This window comes from Lemur catta, chromosome 23 (genome assembly GCF_020740605.2).
Source record: "Lemur catta isolate mLemCat1 chromosome 23, mLemCat1.pri, whole genome shotgun sequence".
Taxonomy (NCBI): Eukaryota; Metazoa; Chordata; class Mammalia; order Primates; family Lemuridae; genus Lemur; species Lemur catta.
In genome coordinates, this window is record NC_059150.1 from 19759300 (window position 1) to 19779457 (window position 20158).

The window sequence follows — 20158 nt, forward strand, 5'->3', positions numbered from 1 at the left end:
TGTTGGCATATTTGGGATAATTACATTAAATATCTCTATAATTTTGTTTTTAAATTCTATTATTTATTGCGGAAAAGGTCCATCCTGATCTTTTCTTTTTTATATATTGCAGAATATTTCCCTTAGAAGATGACATCTATACTTCCTGATACATATTATTCATACAAGATTGGATGTGAGACCGATGAGCCTGCTTCATCTTTTATTTCCGAGATAGTCAGGGTTGACTTAGGTCGACTAGTCAAGATTGAGTTTCCGCTTCCGTAAGATTTTCTTTCTGAAGAATAAAACTTCCCCAGATAGAAGAATTTTTTCCTTAAGAAATAAAGGGTAGTTGCTCTTAGAACTTTCTTATCTAGAGACGGTTCAATTACAGCTGTGTTCGGGTTTACGCCTAGGATGTGCTCGGAGGGGTGGAGCCCACACGCTGCTTCTGTCATCGCACCCTGTAGCCGCCTCTGTGCACTGCTGCCACTGCTAGCTCGCTTTGGAGACGGCCACCTCTGTCTCTCACTCTTCTCTCCCAGGGCCTTTTGGCCAGGACGGCTAGCTCGGAATGGCATTTCATATACACCTTGACACCTGGAGAATTTATCTCCACCTGCTTTTACATCCCCAATGGAAAGTAAAAGATTTCTTTCACTTGGTCTTCCTGTTGCAGTAACTGTTACTTCCTTCTTTGGTTGACTTTAAACCAAAACTAAAAATATGTTCATTCAGAGTGTAAACTTATGTGTCTAGATTAATAGGGACCAGAGACGTGCTATCTATGAGTATTCGGTATTCCTTTCCATTCTTATCATCACCACCTTTATTATAGCTAGAACGTTACAAGAAAAATAGTGTAGGACACTATCAGCCTTAAAAATGTCTTTATGAATTAGACCCAGTTATTCCACTTTTGTTACTATCTCCCAATTAAGCTGTCCAAAGTATGAAAATTTTATGTCTAAAGATGTTTCAAGTGGCATTACTTTTAATAGTTCAAATTATAAACCACATAAAAGTTTAGGACAGGGCTCGGCAAACTTTTTCTATAAAGGGTGAGGAAGTAAATATTTTAGGCTTTGCAGGCCTTACTGTCTGTGTCATAACTTGTCCACACTGCTGTTTGTAGCACAAGAGCAGCCGCAGACAATATGTAAACACATAGCCATGGCTGTGTTCCAATAAAACTTTATTTACAAATGTGGGGCCATAATTTTCCATCCCCTGGTCTAGGAAGTAGTCAATAAACAGATATATATGAATGGCACAATATGTATTCCTGAAAAATTAGTAATGAATAATATTAAATACATGAGAAAATGTTATATTACATAAAAATTGCGAGATACAAAAGTATATGAACGGGTGTAATCATGACTGCAAATAACACACCATGCATGTAATAAAAAGATGACAAAGCAAATCAAAGTAAACTACTAACTGTGGTTATAGTGGGATGGCAGGGCAGTAAATGGATGATTTTGTCTTTCCTCAATATTTCAGTTTTTGTTTGTATTACTTTTATAATAAAAACATCTTAAAATAAAATGTGTCTTGAAATTTATATTAGTTATCTATCATTGCATAATAACATTACACAAACTTAGCAACTTAAAACAGCACACATTTATTATCTCGTAGTTTTTGTGTGTAAGGAGTCTAAGCACAAATTAGTTGGGTCCTCTGTGAGGCTGCGGTCAAGGTGCTGTCCTGGGCTGCAGTCTCCTCTGAGGCTTGACTGAGGAAGGGTCTGCTTTCTCACCCACGTGGTTATTAGCAGCCTTCAGCTCCTTGAGAGGGCTCGATTCCTAACAGGCTGACGGTGGGAGGCCACACTCGGCTCTTTGCCACCTGGACCTTCCCAACACAACTGGTTGCTTTCTCAAAGCCAGCAAGGGAGAGAATCTCAGCAAGATGGTGCTTATAATCTTATGTAATGTAATCATGCACATCCTGTCTGCTTTGCCATATCCTATTGGTTAGAAGCAAGTCACAGGTCCTGCCTATATACTATGGTTTCATGGCTGATTAGGAAACAATAGTAACAAGAATGGAAAAATAACAAAGTAATATTACAAAGTGGCATAAAGCATTATTCTTGGTCTGTAGTCATTCCTGACTCCTTTCCTTTGACAATATTTGAATTTTGCTTTTATTCTTGATGGAAGGTCCCCGCAATTCCTTCAGGCTTCCTCTGCTTCCCCAGAAGCCTTGAAGATGCACCTATTCAGAACAATATGGTTTTGGCGACTCTACTGACCGATTTGCAGATCTAAGAATCCTAAAACAGTTTATGATAAATTCTTAGGGTCTCTTGATTTCTTAAGGTTTCTCGTTTGATTCATCGTGAGGCCTTTCATCACAGTGCTAGAAAAACGGCATTTTCAGAGAGAAACGTAAGGCTTAATGAATGTCAGATCTGGTAACCAGTGCACCCTGAAATAACTACAAAACCAGAAGTGTGTTTTGGGGTTGACTGTGAAAAGCACTTTCTCAAATCTTTAAAACTAGAACTCAGTCTCACTCTATGTCCTGGGACATTTATTTCAGAATGTTCCCTGTGTACTTGACCAAAGGTGTAGTGTCCAAAGCCAGCCAGATACCTGCTAACATGAATAGCAGTTGAGAACAGTTTGGAAAGGGAAGCAACCTAGCTGTGTCTGTCTCATTTTAGTGAAAAACTAAGTAAAGTGATTTGTTTAAGTAATTTTGTAATTGAGTTTACATTTGTCTCCCTTGTTAGACTTTTGGCTCCTTAAGAACAAATCCTTGTTCTTAAGGAACAAGATTTTGTTTAATAATCTCTCCATCCTACCACTACTGGCATATAGTAGACACTCAGTAAATATTTGGCAGATGAAAAAATGCTGACTATAGACTTGTCTGATTATATAGTGGCTTACTTTTTGCCTCAAGGCAAACAAAAATAATCCATTTGGACACCAGAGGGCACTGCTAGATAACCACAACATTTTTAGAAACTAGGAGTTGATTAGCTCGAGAAATGGTACTCTTGAAAATTTATTTTCAATCTGTGGGAAATAGCATAAATAAAAATATAAATAAGTTTTATGTGCTCACACCCCCTTTTTCTTTCTGATGTGCCTCTAAAATTACACTCTGCTGACATTAAATATGTGACTTGATTCATGCTTTGCTCAAAACGTAGATCAAATTTAAAAGCTTGTTTGGGGCAGGGGTAGGTGGGGTGACGTATTTTTTTATAGACTATGGTTTTGTTTTTATCTATATGAAATTATGCATTTCATTTTTTTCCTTGTAAAAGTCTAATTTATGAAATAAATCTCAAAAGCCAATCCCATAGAAAGAGACCCCAGCTCTGAAACACTCACTGTACTGGCTAAATACTGGTAGTGAAAAACATAAATTGCTGCTGTAGTCCACACAGGTGTACCTCATTTTATTGCACTTCTCTTTATTGTGCTTTGCAGCTATTGTGGTTTTTTACGAACTGAAGATTAGTGGCAACCCTGTATCAAGCAAGTATGTTGATGCCATTTTTCCCAAAGCATGTGCTTACTACATGTCTCTGTCATAGTTTGGTAATTCTTGCAATATTTCAGACTTTTTCATGATGCCTATATCTGTTATGGTAATATCTAATTATTGATATTTGATGTTACTATCATAATTGTTTTGAGATGTCAGGGAACCTCGCCTGTATAAGACAGCGAACTTAATTGATATGTATGTTCTGACTGCTCCACCAAGCCTTCCCCCTGTCTCTCTCCCTCTCCTTGAACCTCTCTATTCTCTGAGACACAACAATATTGAAATTAGGCCAATTAATAACCCTATGGTGGCCGTTCAGCCTTCGAGCAAAAGGAAGAGTCACAGGTCTTTCACTTTAAATTAAAAGCTGGAAATGTTCATGCTTAGTGAGGAAAGCACGTCAAAAGCTGAGATAGGCCAAAAGCTAGGCCTCTTGCACAAAACGGTGAAATTGTGAATGCAAAACAAAAGTTATTGAAGGAAATTAAAATTGCTACTCCAGTAAACACAAAAATGGTAAGAAAGTGAAACAGCCATATTGCTGGTATGGAGGAAGTTTTAGTGAGCTGGATAGAAGATCAAACCAGCCACAAAATTCCCTTAAGCCAAAGGCAAATCCAGAGCAAGGCCCTGACTCTCTTTAACTCTGTGAAGGCTGAGGGAGGAGAGGGAGCTGCAGCAGAAAACTTTGAAGGTAGCAGAGGTTTGTTCGTGGGTTTTAAGGAAAGAAGCCATTTCTATAAGACTAAAGTGCAAGGTGAAGAGGTGCTTAGGTGGAAGCTGCAGCAAATTATCTAGAAGATATGGCTAAGATAATTGATAAAGGTGGCTACACTGTTTTATCAATGTAGACAGAACAGCCTTATGTTAAAAGATGTTAGCTAGGACTTTCACAGCTAGAGAGTAGAAGTCAATGCCTACCTTCAAAGCTTCCGAGGACAGGCTGACTCTCTTGTTAGGGGCTAATGCAGCTGGTGACTTTATATTGAAGCCAATGCTCATTTGCCATTCCCCAAATCCTAGGGTCCTTAAGAATTACGCTAAATCTACTCCACCTATGCTCTATAAATGGAACAACAAAGCCTGGATGACAGCGTATCCGTTTACAGCATGGTTTACTGGATATTTTAAGTTCACTGTTGAGACCTACTGTTCAGAAAAAAATGATTCCTTTCAAATTATTATTGCTCATTGGCAGTGCACCTGATTTCCCAAGAGCTCTGATGGAGATGTACAAGGAGATACATGTTTTCATGCCTACTAACACAACATCCATTCTTTAGCCCATAGATTAAAGAGTAATTTTTCTTTCCAGTCTTATTATTTAAGAAATCCATTTCATAAGGCTTTAGCTGCCATAGATATTGATTCCTCTGATGGATCTGGACAAAGTAGATTGAAAACCTGGAAAGAATTCACCATTCTAGATGCCATTAAGAACGGTCATGATTCGTGGGAGGAGGTCAAAATATCAACATTAACAGGAGTTTGGAAGAGGTTGATTCCAACCCTCATGGATGACATTGAGGATTAAAGACTTCAGTGAAGGAACTAACTGCAGATGTGGTGGAAACAGCAAGAGAACTGTTAATATAATTGGAAGTGAAGCCTGAAGATGAGAATGAATTGTCACAATCTCATGATAGAACTTGGATGGATAAGGAGTTGTTTTTTATGGATGAACAAAGAGTGGTTACATGAGTTCTGGTGAAGAGGCTGTGAACGTTGTGGAAATGACAACAAAGGATGTAGAATATTACATAAACTTAGTTGATAAGGCAGCAGCAGGATTTGAGAAGATTGACTCCAATTTAGAAAGATTTTACTGTGGGTAAAACGTTATCAAACAGCATCGCAGGCTGCAGAGAACTCTTTCATGAAAGCAAAAGTCAATGGATATGGCAAACTTCATTGTCTTATTTTAACAAATGACCATAACCACCCCAACCTTCCCCAACCTCCACCCTGATCCATCAGCAGCCATCAACCATCAAAGCAAGACTCTCCACCAGCAAAAAGATTCCAACTTGCTGAAGGCTCAGATGATCATTAGCATTTTTTAGCAATAAAGCATTTTTAAATTAAGGTATGTACAAAACGATATTGCAAACTGAATAGACTACAGTATAATGTGAGTGGAACTTTTATATGTGTTGGGAAACAAATTTATGTGACTTGCTTTATCACAGTGGTCTGGCACTGAGCCCACGCTATCTCCAAGGTATGCCTGTACAAACATTTCTGTAAAAGGGGCACCCTCTCTAGCTGGGGCACAAAAGAAGGAAAGGGCGTGCAAGGATTTCTCTCCAGTGCTTTCTTTTCTGGAGTCCCTAATTAGTGTGCTCTCTGTGCTGGGGTGGCTCAGTGGAACATTGAGTAATCTAAGCCCAGTGGCTCTAGATTAGGTATTTTGCTTCTCCTGCCTGGGCCTCTTTAGAAGAATGTGTTTCTAAACACCATAGACCTCCTGTAAAGAATTTGAGCGGAGAGGCACTTAGGAATTCAAAGTTACAATTAGAATAGAAGAATAATCTACAAAATTCATGTAATTTGCGTTTCTTTTCGGCTGAAACAGCTTTGTACTTTTATAAGCCTGGAACCAAATGACTTAACCAAAACTTCGTGGTGTTTCGTCTCCTTCTGAGCATTTCGGTTCTGAATGCCTCTCTGAGGTCACTTTTTCCATTGCAGCCCCCAGCGGGAGGCCTCTTCACCCCTGCAGCACAGCGGTTCCTGCCAAAGTTCATAGTTCTGTACAGAAGCTCTTTATTCCTCTGCTGTATTTTACCTTGACTGTTTACATGGGCAGAATAATGTGCTATCCTCTGAACAATTAATAGTACAGTTTTCCTTCTTGCTGGCCAATAACTGTTCTGTTCCTTACCACTCTCATTCCCACAGCCTAATCCTCTTAATGATCCTTGAATAAGTACTGCTTGTGCTCACAAGGAAAGAGAATGGAAAAATCACATGTCTGTTGGGTAGGTGTGCTATTATAATGTTTAGCTGACTCTGGAAAACATCCCCCCGAACCAATTTAAGCAAAGTCAAAGACTGGCTTTTTAGGTTTCAGGATACTGAGTGGAGGTAACATTAAAAATATTTTATGAAAGTTCATTTATTAATTCATCTGCAGACATTAACTGGTATCTTAGTTAACTCAGGCAGCTATAACAAAATACCATATGCTAGGTGGCTTAAAAATTTATTTTCTCACAGTTCTGGAGGTCAGAAGTTCCAGATTAAGGTGCTCATGGACTCTTGAGGGCTCTTTTTCTTGGCTTGCAGATAGCAGCCTTCTGGCTGTGTCCTCAAATGAGCTTTCGTCTGTGGTGCATGGAGAGGCGAGAAAGAGAGAGAGAGCAGGCAAGTCCACACATGCTCTCTGGGGGCTCTTCGTCTTCTTAGGAGGACACCAGTCCTATCAGATTACAGCCACATCCTTATGACATCACTTAATTACCTCCCTAAAGCCCCTATCTCCAAATCCAATCACATTGTGGGTTAGGGCTTCCACATATGAATTTGGGGGGATACATAATATAGCCCATAACAACTGGGCTGCTTCTATGTGCTTTAAGTGCTGGGGACACAAAGATTAATGAGACATGACCCTCAGGGAACTCAGATAGCTAATTACAACCCTCCTTAGCCAAAACTCTAAAAGCATATTGTCAGTGTGAATTGAGGCATACTTGTGCTGTGATGCATGAAGTGCATGTAGTTTACTTAAGGGTGAAGGGGTTTTATAACTTTTGAAAGATTAAATAGTTTTGAAACAATCATATATGTATCATTTGTCCCAAAGGATTCAACATTCAATAAGATACAGAGAAAAACAGCACGATGCACCACGAAGGAGGTTATTGTCTGGCTAGAGAGGAGAAAATCTATGTAAAAAATAATTTGAGAGCATTACAAGGCAGTATTATATATAAATGCTAAATTTTAATCATGTTGCATTTTATTTGCTAATTGCTTCAGAACCCTTTATCTTGATTCTCACAATGGAGCTGATGTTACTTGTTGTTAACATTCTCATAAGATAAAAAAAATTAGGGCGCCAAGTGGTTAAGTAATGGCTTTCTGTAGTAGCAAGTGAGTTGGGTGGGTAACGAGGATTAGAACCAGGTCTCCTGACACCTAATGCACTATTCTTTTTAGAATATTACCTTGCCTCTTTCTGTATGATGCAGAGAAATATATCAATGTGTGCCAAAGACTCTCTGGGAGGAAAAAGATTACTCAGCCCTGGAGGGAGTTAGGAAGTGATTTAGGGATCAGTTATATTATCCTTTTCTACTCTTGAACAAATGTATTAAAATGTCAAGTTGTTTATGGGTAATTCTGAAAGCCATATTCATAGGCAATATATTTACAGAGTTTTATTCCAGAGGCTAAATACATTCATGTCCACGATCTTTTGGAGGCAAACCTAAAACAATATTTAATAGTAAAGGAGGAAGAGCTCATAAAGTTTCTCTGCTTATTGGAGATAAATTTTGTCCTGGCAAAAAGAGACATTCCAGGAACTTATAAATCATGATTTCACCTCAAATATCCCCCAGATCTGTTTTCTGTTGCTTGAGATCCTACTGTAGTTCTACTTCCTAATCAGGAAACAATGATCCAATTTAATTTGCCAAATATTTTTCATCACCCCAATAGGCAAGGCACAATGCTAAGATTTGGGGGGATTACAAGCCCTAATATTTTATTATTCAACTCAACGTGCCAAATTAATTATTTTAATTGTTATAAGTATTTTTAAATGTTTATTCTCAATTTCTGTACTTATTTCATTGTAGACTAGCGATAGTTTGTGGGTTGATACCTGTGTGTGGACTCTACTTTGAGTAGCATGTGCTAAGAGCTCAGGTGAGAAGTGATGGGAGCCTGAACTCCACAGTAGCCCGGGTGTGTGAGTCAGGATGGGTTAGATGACAATGCAGGAACCAGTGACTTAGTTTAACAGACGTTTATTTTTCGCTCTCGTTACACGTCCATTGCACATAGACTGGGGGTTCTTACTCCGGGAATCAGATTGACAGAGCCTCCACCATCTGGAATGTCATCGGTTCCAGCGGCAGGAGGCAGGGAGTGCTTCAGTGTCACATACTGCAACTAAATGCTTCCACTGGAAGCGACATGTGTCACTCCTGCCCACCTCTCACTGGCCGGCAAGTGACATGGCTGCCATGACCAACCATAAGAAGGAGGAGAAGTGCAATTCTACCATGTTCTTGGACCGGGGAGAAGGAATATCCAGAAAACAGCATTTCCAGGTAATGGAAAGGAGAGGGGAGAGAGCCAGAAGGTGTATTTAACAACCGAATAGCCGTGAGGACAGAGGAGTTGGAGTTAAACCTTAAACTATTCTGAGTCACTGTAATGGAAGGGAGTTTCAGGTTGCAACGGGAGGACAGTAAGAAGACACAGCAAGGACAGAAGGAAAGGGCACTAAGCAGCCCCGAGGTAGGGAAAGGGCCGACCTAGGGGCCGAGGAGAGAGGAGAGTTGGGAAGACAAACTTTTCCCCGCTGCCCTGCTCAGGTTCCGGATTTGTCATCTGCACTCGGAAGGGAGATCTTGTAGGTATCAGGAGCCCAGGGTCACTGGAGACTTTATTCTCCCTCTCCTGATGCATCAGGGGCTGTTACACAGACTAGGTTGTCCTGGTCTTTACTTCCTAAGAATGGAAAAAGAAAGCGCTTGTGCCTACAGCGTAGGGGATTTAGTTGGATCCTGAGAGAACATGAAGGAAGCCGGTTCAACACGGATGCCCAGATGGAGCTGGCTTTATGAGGAGCCTGGTGGCTGCCCGTCTGGGCTGGAGAATTATTACTGTGGGCTCAGGAGCCTGGAGTGTTCATATAGACATAGGGGCTTTCAGGGTGCATTAGCATGAGATGAGGGAGAGTTGGGGGACGGACTTCAGTCCTTAGGGTTTCTCCCTAGTCACACCGGCATGGGCTGAACTGTGTGCATCACCATTCAGTGCCCTCGGTCCACATAAGTCGCCCAGAGTCCTCCTAAACCTCGGCCACAAGATCTTTCAGATCTGGGTCTCTCTTGCCGATTTGTCTTGAGCTCTTTGAAAATATTGGGTCTGCACTCCATGGGCATGTGGGGGAACTTTCAGGCTGTTTCAGGTCCTTTCTGTATAGATAATGCTTTTCCAGCCAGATGTTCCCTGCTGTCCCCACAGCACCCTGGCTGAAGGGCCCCAAGAGCCTGGGGTCTGTGGGGGCCTTACCTGAGCCTGGAGACAGCAGTGGGAGGGGTGGGGGTGTGTGCTGGCCACAGGTCCCCTTCATGGTTCCTCTGTTTTCCCCGCAGTGTCTGTTGTCCCTCCTCTGCACCAGCAGCTCAGCCGGGCGGGGTCAGGGCAGAGGGGACGGAACATGGGTGTCTGCTCTGTGACCCATTCACAGGTCTGACTCTTCTGCTTTCGCTCCCTTTTCACTCCACAGTTTTTTTCTTTTTAGTTTTATCTCATCTCAGGGGTAGAAAAAACTAATTTTGACCATTTTCCAGGTCTATTTTTCTTCCAAACATGCTGTTTTTGCCAAGATTTCAGGTTTGGAAATTCAAAAGCCAAGAATTTGCCTCTTTTGTTCTGTAGCACAGGCCTGTCCCTGAGGCCGTGTGCCAAGAAAGCCTATGTGGGAAAAAGTTCACAGGTAACAAGAATTCCTGAGAAGAGAAAACATATCAGTTAATATAGCAAAATATTACCCTGCTACATTTGCAAACAGAAGATGTTAATTATCATTAACATGCATATTTATACTCTCAAGAACTACTTAATTTTCTGAGTATACATTTATCTTACGTATCAGACTGCCTCCTACCTAATGGTAATACAGTACTCGACACAGGGTAGGAGCTCCATGAATGTTTGATTTGATTACATCCTAACATTCAGGAAGGGACCCCTCCCCACCTCGTCCTAGCCCTGCCACTGCAAAGATGGGGCAAAGACCAGCTGCCTTTCTGCTCTGTCCACCTTGCACAGAAAGTAGAGCCCCGTGTTCCGTGGGCCATGAGAGAAATCCATCTTATGCTCTGAAACATGCTTATGCTATGAGATCTGCTATGTTTGATCCCTTGCCTTAGTAGTTTTAAGAAATAAAAACAGGGGTTTCTAAACAAAATGTCTGCCTGATAAGCTTACTTACTATTTGTTTCCACATCCTTTCCCATGCTAAAGCTGTGCATTTATTTATCCAACATTTTGGTGGGGGAATGAAGACATGGGAACACTGCTAAATTTGGAAACTCTGCTTAGAAATGGTAATTCCCCCCCACATAATTATAAAATTATGGTGGTTGTACTTCTGCTAATGACCACAGATGGGGACGCTGTGGTTTTGAAAATTGGGTTAAAAATTGGTCATCTCTTCGTCCACCCCAAGTAAGATTCTTAGAAAATTTGGTTCCTGTAAATTAATCAAGTAGATCTGCTTTTTCAGGATTTTAGGATATCAGTCCTTTAGATATAAATGAACATAATTCATCTACTTTGGGCCTTAATGTTCCACTTCTGTAAAATGAAGTGGTTGGTGTGGATGCTGAGATCCCTTCTAGCTCTAAATTGTGGTAAGTCCGTGACTTAAGGGTCTTGCCATAGATATTTCCTCCTCACCATCATGCTCATCAGCCTCCTCCCACCTCCACCCTTGTTTGAAAAAAAAAAAAAGTCCTTCCAGTCATGGGCTTTGTCAATCCACTGTTAAAATTGTGCTCCTTTGAACTTTTGAGGCTCAGGGGACTTAAAGGGCAGGGTTTTGAGTTAAGACCACCCAGGTGACATGGGACAGTTACATAATGTCCCAGAGCCTCATGTTCTATATGTAAATTGAAGGAGAAAATGTGTCCTTCCAGCACTGTGTCTTCCTCACATGGAGAAATGATGTGTGAGGATAAATGAAGCCTGGCACAAAATAAGCTATTGATGTTCTCTTCCTTTTAAGTCTCTGAGCACTTCTTGTTGATGTGTAAGTTGCCACCTTAGGAGGGAATACATGAGAACTAGCTGAGAGCAAGTTCTCCAAAGAAACGGACCTACAAGAACATTGTCTTAGTCCATTTTGTCCTATTATAACAGAATACCATAGACTGGGCAATTTATAATGAATGGAAATTGCTTAGCTCACAGTTCTGGAGGCTGGGAAGTCCAAGATCAAGGGGCTAGCACCTGGTGAGGAACTTCTTGCAGAAGGCAGAGGGCAAGAGAGGGCAAGAAGGGACCAAATTCCCTCTTTTATAATGGAGCCAGTCTCACCCATGAGGGTGGAGCCCTCACGGCCTAATCACCTCTTAAAGGTCCCACCTCTTAATACTGTTACAATCGCAACTGAATTTCAACATGGGTTTTTGAGGAGATAAACATTCAAGCCATAGCAAAGCTATAGGAAGAAGAAGGGGGAGGACACCAAATATAAACTTTGCCCCCTGAAAATTTTCTCAGGCCTAATCTTGCTGCTGCTGCTGGTGATGGTCCCACTTTGGGGAATTCGTTAAATTCAGATAAATTGCACAAGGATGAGACAACCACCATCTATGTAGTTGGAGACTCATATCAAGTAAGGGAAATTTCTACTGCAGGGAAGCTGTACTGGAGCAATTCATTGGGACTGAAAACAACCAAGTTAAACTTAGCTCAGCACAGCACAAAAGCACACGGCAAAATTCTCTGTAAAAGAGAAAATGGAATATTCAGGGTGGGTGTAAGTTGTGGGATATGGCATGGAGATTTCTACTGATGATGGGGATTGGGCCTCTTCTTGAAAGAATGAATAAGTAAAACGATGAAATAATAACTAGTGGCTTGTCTTTGTATAGCATGCCTACATTAGATTGGAAGATATAGGGACCTTATTTTGTTTCTCTCCGGTCCCCAAAGCTTAGAACAATGTCTGACACATAAATATATGTGGAAGAAAATAAACAAATGAATATATATAAAATAATGTCAGGTGGTGATAAATGCTATGAAGAAAGCAAAGCAGGGTATCAGGATGGAGTGTGACAGAATGCAACTGTAGTTAGGGTGGTCAGGAGTGGCTTTTCCCTGCAGGTGACATCTGAGCAGAGACCAGCATGCAGTGAGGGAGTGAGTCCTGCAAATAACCGGAGAACTCGCCTTGCAGGCAAAGGGAATAGCAAGTGCAAATATCCTGAGGCGAGAGCATGATGGGGTCTGAGATTCTATGTATCTGACAAGTTATCAGATGATGTCACTGCAGCCAGTCCATGGACCACGCTTCGATTAGCAGGGGTTTCTACTAATATCTGACCAGGGAGTCCGTAGCTGAAATGAGGAGTTCAAGGAACTGAGAGGTGAGGTCATTTCATGAGAAAAGAAGAATGCAAAATGCAAAACTGCATATGAAAAATCATCTTATCTATATAAAAATGCATGCAAAAAGGGGTATTAAAATATTAATAGTGATTTCCCCAGTGAGGTCACATTTCAGGTGATTTAAATTCTCTTCTTTTTAACTGTCCCAAAATTTCTGCCATGTGTATTTATCACTTTTATATTCAGAAAAAAATTTATTTTTGAAAAGTTAATTTAAAAACAGGAAATATGTTTTTAGTTAAGACATTGAGCTCAAAATGCATAAAAACATTTCTAGATTTTAAAAAAATTCTATAGACATATGGGAATTGGTTGGGGTTTGTTTGGAAAGGCTTCGTAGAGGGAATGATTTTGAATCAAATCTTGATATCTAAGTAGACAAAACATAAGAAGTCTGAGCTCTTAGCAGCTTCTCTTCTCTCTTCCTTTCCTGTCCTCAAGTGGAAGTGGGGGGAGCGTAGGGCATGGATGGCGTATTAGCTATCTACTGCTGTGTAACAAATATCCCAAAACTCAGATGCTTAAAACAACAGTTTCTGTGGTTCAGAAATTTGGGACTAGCTTAGCTGGGTGGTTCTGGCTCAGGGTCTCTTCCGAGGTTGCAGTAATGACATCTGCTAGGACTGCCATGCCCTGAAGGCTGACTGGGCTCCAGAACCCACTTCCAAGATGGCTCTCTTACATGGCTGTTGGCAGGAGGACTCAGTTCCTTGCCATGTGGGCCTCTTCATATGGCTGCTGGAGCTAGCTTGTGATATGACAGTTGGCTTCACTGGCTTCACTCAGGGTGAATGACCTGAGGAAAAAAAGGAGAGAGAGAGAGAGAGAGAGAGAGAGATAGACAGACAGACAGACACCGAACACTTCAATGCTACTGGTGCTTCTGCTTTATTCCATTCATTAGAAGTAAGTCATTAAGTCTAGTCCATACACAAGGGGAGGGGAATTAGAATCTACCTTTTGACAGGGGGAATATCAAAGGATTTGTGGATATTTTTAAAAAGCCATCACAGTTGGGATGGGCTGTGACAGTTGAAGGGCATTTAATTTTCATTTACAGGGGACTGCGTAAGTAAGATTATAAAACACCATGACTTGCTTTAGGAAACTGTCAGTTATTTAACATGCCTGGTTGTTGTCAGGGTATGGGGTGGGGAAGATGCAGGGTAGGGAGATGTGATGAGGAAACCATCTAGAACATACTGCAAGCCACATATATAATTTGAAACTTTCTAGTAGCCACATTAAAATATGTAAAAATATATGTAATTTTAATAATGTATATTTAGCTCAACATATGCAAAATACTTTTATTTCAACATGTAACCAATATAAAAATTATTAATGAGATGTCTTCCGTTCTTTTTCCTTTGTGCTATCTCTTTGAAGTCTGTTGTGTAATTTGTACTTATAGCACCCCTCGATTTAGACTAGTACCACTTCAAGTGCTCAGTAGCTACATGTGGATACTGGTCACTGTATCGATTAGTGCAGGTCTAGAAAGCTAGCCCGGAAGCTAAGAACAGGTCCATCGTACAAATAATGAGGCCAGTAAAGGCGTGAGTTGAAGAGGACGGTGATGAGACTTCTGTTTCAGAATTCCTTCTGACTGTACGTTGCGTTGAGTGCAGAGGGATGGAGTGGGCAACACTAGACATGTACACGTAATCAGGAGACTGTTGGAACATTCCATGCAAGAGCTTGAATAAAGTTGGTTAAACTAAAGATGGAGGGGGGGGGAGTAAGGAGGTGGTTTGTACTAGGTCCAGTGACTGCTTGGATGTGGGGCAGGAGATGGTCAGAAGCCTGGGGTGATTCCAAGGCTTCCGGCTTGGGTTCTTCAGAGGACACAAAACGAACATACAGGAGATGAAACCTATTTTGCTTTGGGAAAATGACAATGTAAGACTACACCCGTAGATTTGGAACAGTTTTGGTTAAGATACCTGTGAGGGATGAAGGTGAAGGTATCCAATGGGTAGCTGGATGGATAAATCTGAAGCTTAGGGAGAGATGTAAGCTCCCGGTGGATCAACCACAAAGTTCACTGCTTTTATATAATATTGCTACGAAACTACAGGACACTGTGGAAAGTTCCAGTCTTCTCAATTTCTTTTTGTAGAGGCAGAATGAGCTGAGGAGGAGGTTTATTTACTTTTACCTGGGGGTCATCGGGGTGGGCGGGGGGAGGACCAGCATCAGGTGGAAAAGGAAGACTGTGCTGGCCCTGAAAACCAGCTACCGAGGCTTTTTAAAGGGGGTTGTAAAGTGGCAGGTACAGTTGAGGAACTGCTGCATCCACGCCTTCATTTCTTCCTGGCGGCAGGTAGATAACAAAACCTGTGAGGATGTCAAAGTCCAAGACTTGGCTCCCCTGCCTGTCCTTGGAGAAGGGATCACAGCAGGAGATGTGACTCTGTCCTGGACATAGGGCTGAGGCCTGGAGCTCACATCCTGCTGTTCGCTCAGGAGCTCTTTAGACTGTAAAAAAGCAGATTCTCGAAAAACAATTTTGAAAGAGAGAGATTTACATCTCTTTTCCGTCTAGTCAACTCTTTTTGGAAGTTGGGCAAAACAGAACTCCTGCAGAGCGCCTGTTAGCGAGAATGAATAGGACTGATCTGTAACTGCTCACTGGGGAAATCAAGGAATTAGGTGTTTCCCTGTTACTTTGCAAGGCCCCCCCTTTCAGACACCGAGCACCTCCCGGCCTCAGGGCCTCTACTCATGTTTCTTCAACCAGGAATGTGATTCTCCAGTCTCAATACCCTGTGGCTGGTCAGATACCAACTTTTCAAAATCCAGCTTGAGTCATTGTTCCAAATTCTGCCACACCCCAGTCTCAAAGTACACCTGTGTATCTCTCGCCCTGTGGTGCTAAAGGAGGGAAAGGGGCTTGTATGTGACACAAGTCTGGGTCACATCTTGATCTACTGCTTGCTGAGTATGTGACTTTCAGCAAGTTATTTATACTCTCTGAGCCCCAGATAGGGGTGTGTGTGTGTGTGTGTGTGTGTGTATGCTTTAAGTAACATTTAAAAGGCTCTGGGTAACATAGAAACATTTATAAAAAAATCTCAATTTAGTAGATACCATGCTAGCTTCTATAGAGGTTATGAAATAACTAGACTGTTCTCTGCCCTCAAGCAGGTTATAATTTAGTAGAAATGACAATACATGTATACAAATAACTGTAGTGGAAGACAGGTAATGTTTGAACCATACATTGCTGTAAATAACGCTAGAATTACAACATTCTGGAAGATCCCAGAAGAGGGTTCTTGAGAGAATGGGTAAAGCTTGGACCTTGAAGAGCTTGGTTGTCATCAAGCCCTCCAACCCATGAATGAATTCATTGTCTCTCAAACTCATTTCCATCTTTCTGAAATACGAAGGTCAACTCTAGTGTGAGAGGTACCTGCTGACACCTTGGGCAGGGAGACGATCCCTGGGCCAGCACTGCCTTCTCAGCCTTCCTTCCTGACTCTATGGCAGCTGGGACTGAGGCCTGTCTAGGTTCCCCTTAGGGCCTCGTTTCTGTAAAGACAGAAGAGGGATCTGCTGTCCTCATCCTTCTTCAATTGCCCTGAGCTTATGAGATGCCCCAGACCTGAAAGCACCATTGCGTTTGCTGAGATTGCTTGTTTTTTATTGTCTCTTGTTTTTTAAACAGTCATTCTTTGGGCAAAGAACGAGAACTTGCAGCTTCTTATTGTTTCCTGGCATAAGCCTAGTACCTTTTAAAATTGCTTTTATTGCCTCTTTGGCTGTGCAGAACATTTATCTAAATATAGACTGGTACAACGCTATGGGCAGGACTGGAGCAAGATAAAATTTTCTTTCCGATCAATTCTGTTGCATCTTCTCATGAACGCTAGGTACTGTTCTTTTCCCAGAGTGGCAAGAGTGGGCAGCAAACAGCAATGATATTGAGTTGTGGAGCTTTCCAGAGTGGAAGTCAATCATTGCAAGGCTTTCTAAGGTCACGAGACCCAGGTACTGGGTGCTCTGGATGCTGGCTCTGCCTGTGACCTTGGGTGAACCACACCATGGTTGTCGGCAGCAGGTACTGCCCTTTGGAGGCAGGGTGGTGTAGTGGAAGGGGCACGGGCTTCGACAGACCCAGATTGGATCTCCTGCCCTGCCACTTATTGATGGGTGACGCTGAGTAAGTTACTTATTCTCGTCTATAAGAGGGGATGGTACTAATAAAATCACCTGATCAGCATCAGGGCTCTTATGGGAATTTAATGAGATGAACATATTTAAACTATTCAGGATATTTTCAAGAAATAGTAGTTTTTTGGTTTTTTTTTTTTTTTTTTTTTTTGCAGAGAGATACTTTGTGGCATTAATGTTTCAAATGTGACTGTGTCTTTGCTTTTCTTTCTGGGAGAAATAATCTGTATAAATGTATTGATGATATTAACATAAAAGCAGCTCTCACCTCCCTTATGAATCAGATACAAGTCCCTAAATGCTTCATTCGTTCTGGTGAGGAGGTTTCATCGCTGGAGGGGGTGCAGTGTAGTGGTTAGAACAGGGACTCCAGCTAGTTTCCAGGGTTCACATCCCGGTGTGTGATGTTGAGCAAGTTGCTTAACTTCTCTGGGCCACAATCCTATATCTGCAACTCCCAACTGAAACTTTTCATAGGCTTTATCTGCTTAGTACGAATCTTCCCATTTTGGGCGCAGAAATGCTGTGTTTGTGTCTAGAGGACTGCCCCAGACCCTAATGGGGTTCTGTAATACATGTTACACCTTTATTAATTGTGAATTCTGAGTTCCAAAACTCCCCTGTCTTCAAGAGATTTGGGTAAGGAATCTGCGATACACCCTCCTAGGTTTGCTGAGCTACATTCACTTCATATGAGCCTCTTCCAATATTGTTAGCTAATTATTATCCTCCCTGAAACAGTATTTTGAGCCAGCATTATCATCCCACTTTACGCAGGAGGAAAACAAGACGCAGAGAAGGTGCTCAGCCGCACAGCCATATGTGGTACGGCCGAGTTACAAACAAAGCATTTCTGACACTAAGTGCCACGTGCTCTGCTGTAGCAGATTAATTCCCAGGGCCCCGTACATGCCCCGGCAGAGCCCAGTGCAGCTGAGATTCCACCCAGAGAGGTTGGAGGCCACAGTGACAGAAGCACAGTCAGCTGGGACTGTCCTCTTCAGACATCTCCACAGACAGAGTGGTTCTGACGTGGACTCCCGCCCTCTTCCGGGGGCCATGCGGAGGAGGGAGGGTGGGTGCTGGGAAGGCTCCCACGGGGGCTGCGGGCCCCCTGGCGGGAGGGAGAGCCAGGCCCGCACACTGTCCGGCTGTGCCCCTCTACCTGTCTCTCTTAGGGCCACCCTGTCTCGGTTTGGCTCCTCCAGAAGTGAGCCCTGAGAAGAGGGTTTGAGTGCACGTGGTTGATGGGTGAAGTCCAGGAGACAGGCTTTGTCAGTGTAGCAGTGACACAGGGAAGGGGAGGCGGCCAGTAGCGGGTGTGTTATCACACCAGCTTCCACACTGAGCTCCACGGGAAATCTTGGGGTCACGGTGTACAACACACACCTCAGAATGATCCCACCCAAAGCATGAAGGAGCTGAGGTGCTTACACCCTATCTCTGGAGCATCACCGGTTGAGGGCTACTCCCTGGGATGTCGTTGGCAGGCGACCAGAAGCAACATGGCCTTCCACACTTTAAAATATAGGGTCTAAGGGATATGAGCGAAACATCGACAAGGGCTGTCATGCACCCTTTAGCATCGTTCTGTGTCGAGGCAGAAACAGCCTCATTTGTGAGAAGCCCAGGGTGGATTCTGTCTTTCTCACCATGGGTTTGATGTCCACTGACAAACCCGCCCGCTATCGAAAAATTCCCACCACACTGCCTGCCGTGGTGCCTGAGATTCGTGCCATAAGTCACCAGTCTCCAGAGGCCACCAATAAAATGTCAGTGTATTACCCAGGAGAAGTAACAAATGAACCGTGACCTTTCCCTTCCTAGCTGAAACTTGCCTCAAGGGATGGGACTTGGAACAAAGATGTTTTAATGGAAGACAGATCGAGAAAGTTCTGGGGAATGGAGTGGGGGGTAAGGGAAGGACAATAAAAGGTGGGTCCCCACCGCTGAAGACTCTGGGTGAGCTGGGGTGCTAACTGCTAGGTTGGAGGTGGCCACTGAAGGACGCGGCCTCTGGGGAGAGTGGCACCAAATGGGGACCCAAAATTGTTTCTCAGAAAAGGAAGTGGGGGACCAAGGGGTCACTTCTCTGCTTTACAGTTTTATCCAGATGAGGACCCCCTCCACTGTTGCTGTGACGGTGAGCTTCTGGAAGATGGTGACGGGGTCCTGTTGTCTTTCTCTCCCCAGCGCTCAGCACAGGCCCCCGTGACTCAAGTTCGACTGAACAGAACAACCATGGATTCATGGCTCGGCTGGAGTTTTCACCTGCCAGTTTCCGTCTGACTTTTCCCTTAGCAACCCTACATTTATATAAATGAGCTCTTTTCTATAAAAAGAAAAGGCACCACCACCATCACCACCAACAACAACTCACTTATTGGCGGTGAGACTTTGGGCAAATGACTTAACTCTCAGCTTATTCATTGAGAACATGTAAAGAAAGCCCCTGGCTTCCCAGGCTTGTTGGGGGAGGGAGTCAGTAGGGTTGTTATGGACTGAACTGTGCTCCCCCTACCCCCATTCGTATGCTGAAGCTCTGTATGACTGTATTTGGAATCAGGACCTATATAGACACAACCAAGTTAACGTGAAGGCATAACAGCGGGACCTTAATTCAATAGGCCTGGTGTCCTTATAAGAAGAGGAAGAGACACCAGAGATCCCTCTCTCTTTTTCCCCAATGGACACAGAAGAAAGGCCATGTGAGGACACAGCAGAAGGAAGACTATCTTCAAGCCGGGAAGAGAGGCGTCACCAGAAACTGAATTTTCCTGCACCTCGATCTGCGATTTCTTGTGTCCAGAATTGTGAGAAAGTTAGTTTCACCACCAGGTCTGTGCTGTTTTGCTGTGGCAGCCCTGGCAGACCAACACAGGGTACCCACGTACAGGGCTTCAGTGCAGCACCTGGCACAAGGCGGAGATTCACTGGGGGTAATAATACCGTACCAATGGTTATTGATAGTGGCATTATCAATAATTGCCATTGTTATTGCTTCTAATAAAACAGCCACTTTCCTAGGAGGGAGAGAGAAGTCTGGTAACTCATACTACACAGTCTGCAAATCCACTTTAAACTTCTGATGAGAAATTGGAGGCATTGGAAA

General features: G+C 42.7%; 1 protein-coding gene across 2 annotated transcripts in view; it reads left to right on the forward strand.

Moving 5' to 3' along the window:
• TSEN15 (tRNA splicing endonuclease subunit 15) overlaps positions 1 to 19817 on the forward strand; it is a 42396-nt gene extending 22579 nt beyond the window's left edge. The window contains exon 5 of one of the 2 annotated variants that reach the window (XM_045536393.1): positions 113 to 1531. In XM_045536393.1, coding sequence (XP_045392349.1) covers positions 113 to 133 — 21 coding nt within the window. In that variant the 3' untranslated portion in view covers positions 134 to 1531. Of the gene's footprint in view, positions 1 to 112; positions 1532 to 19742 lie in introns of those variants that run through there. The other variant, XM_045536395.1, reaches the window with a different exon arrangement.
• The last annotated feature ends 341 nt before the right edge of the window (positions 19818 to 20158 follow it).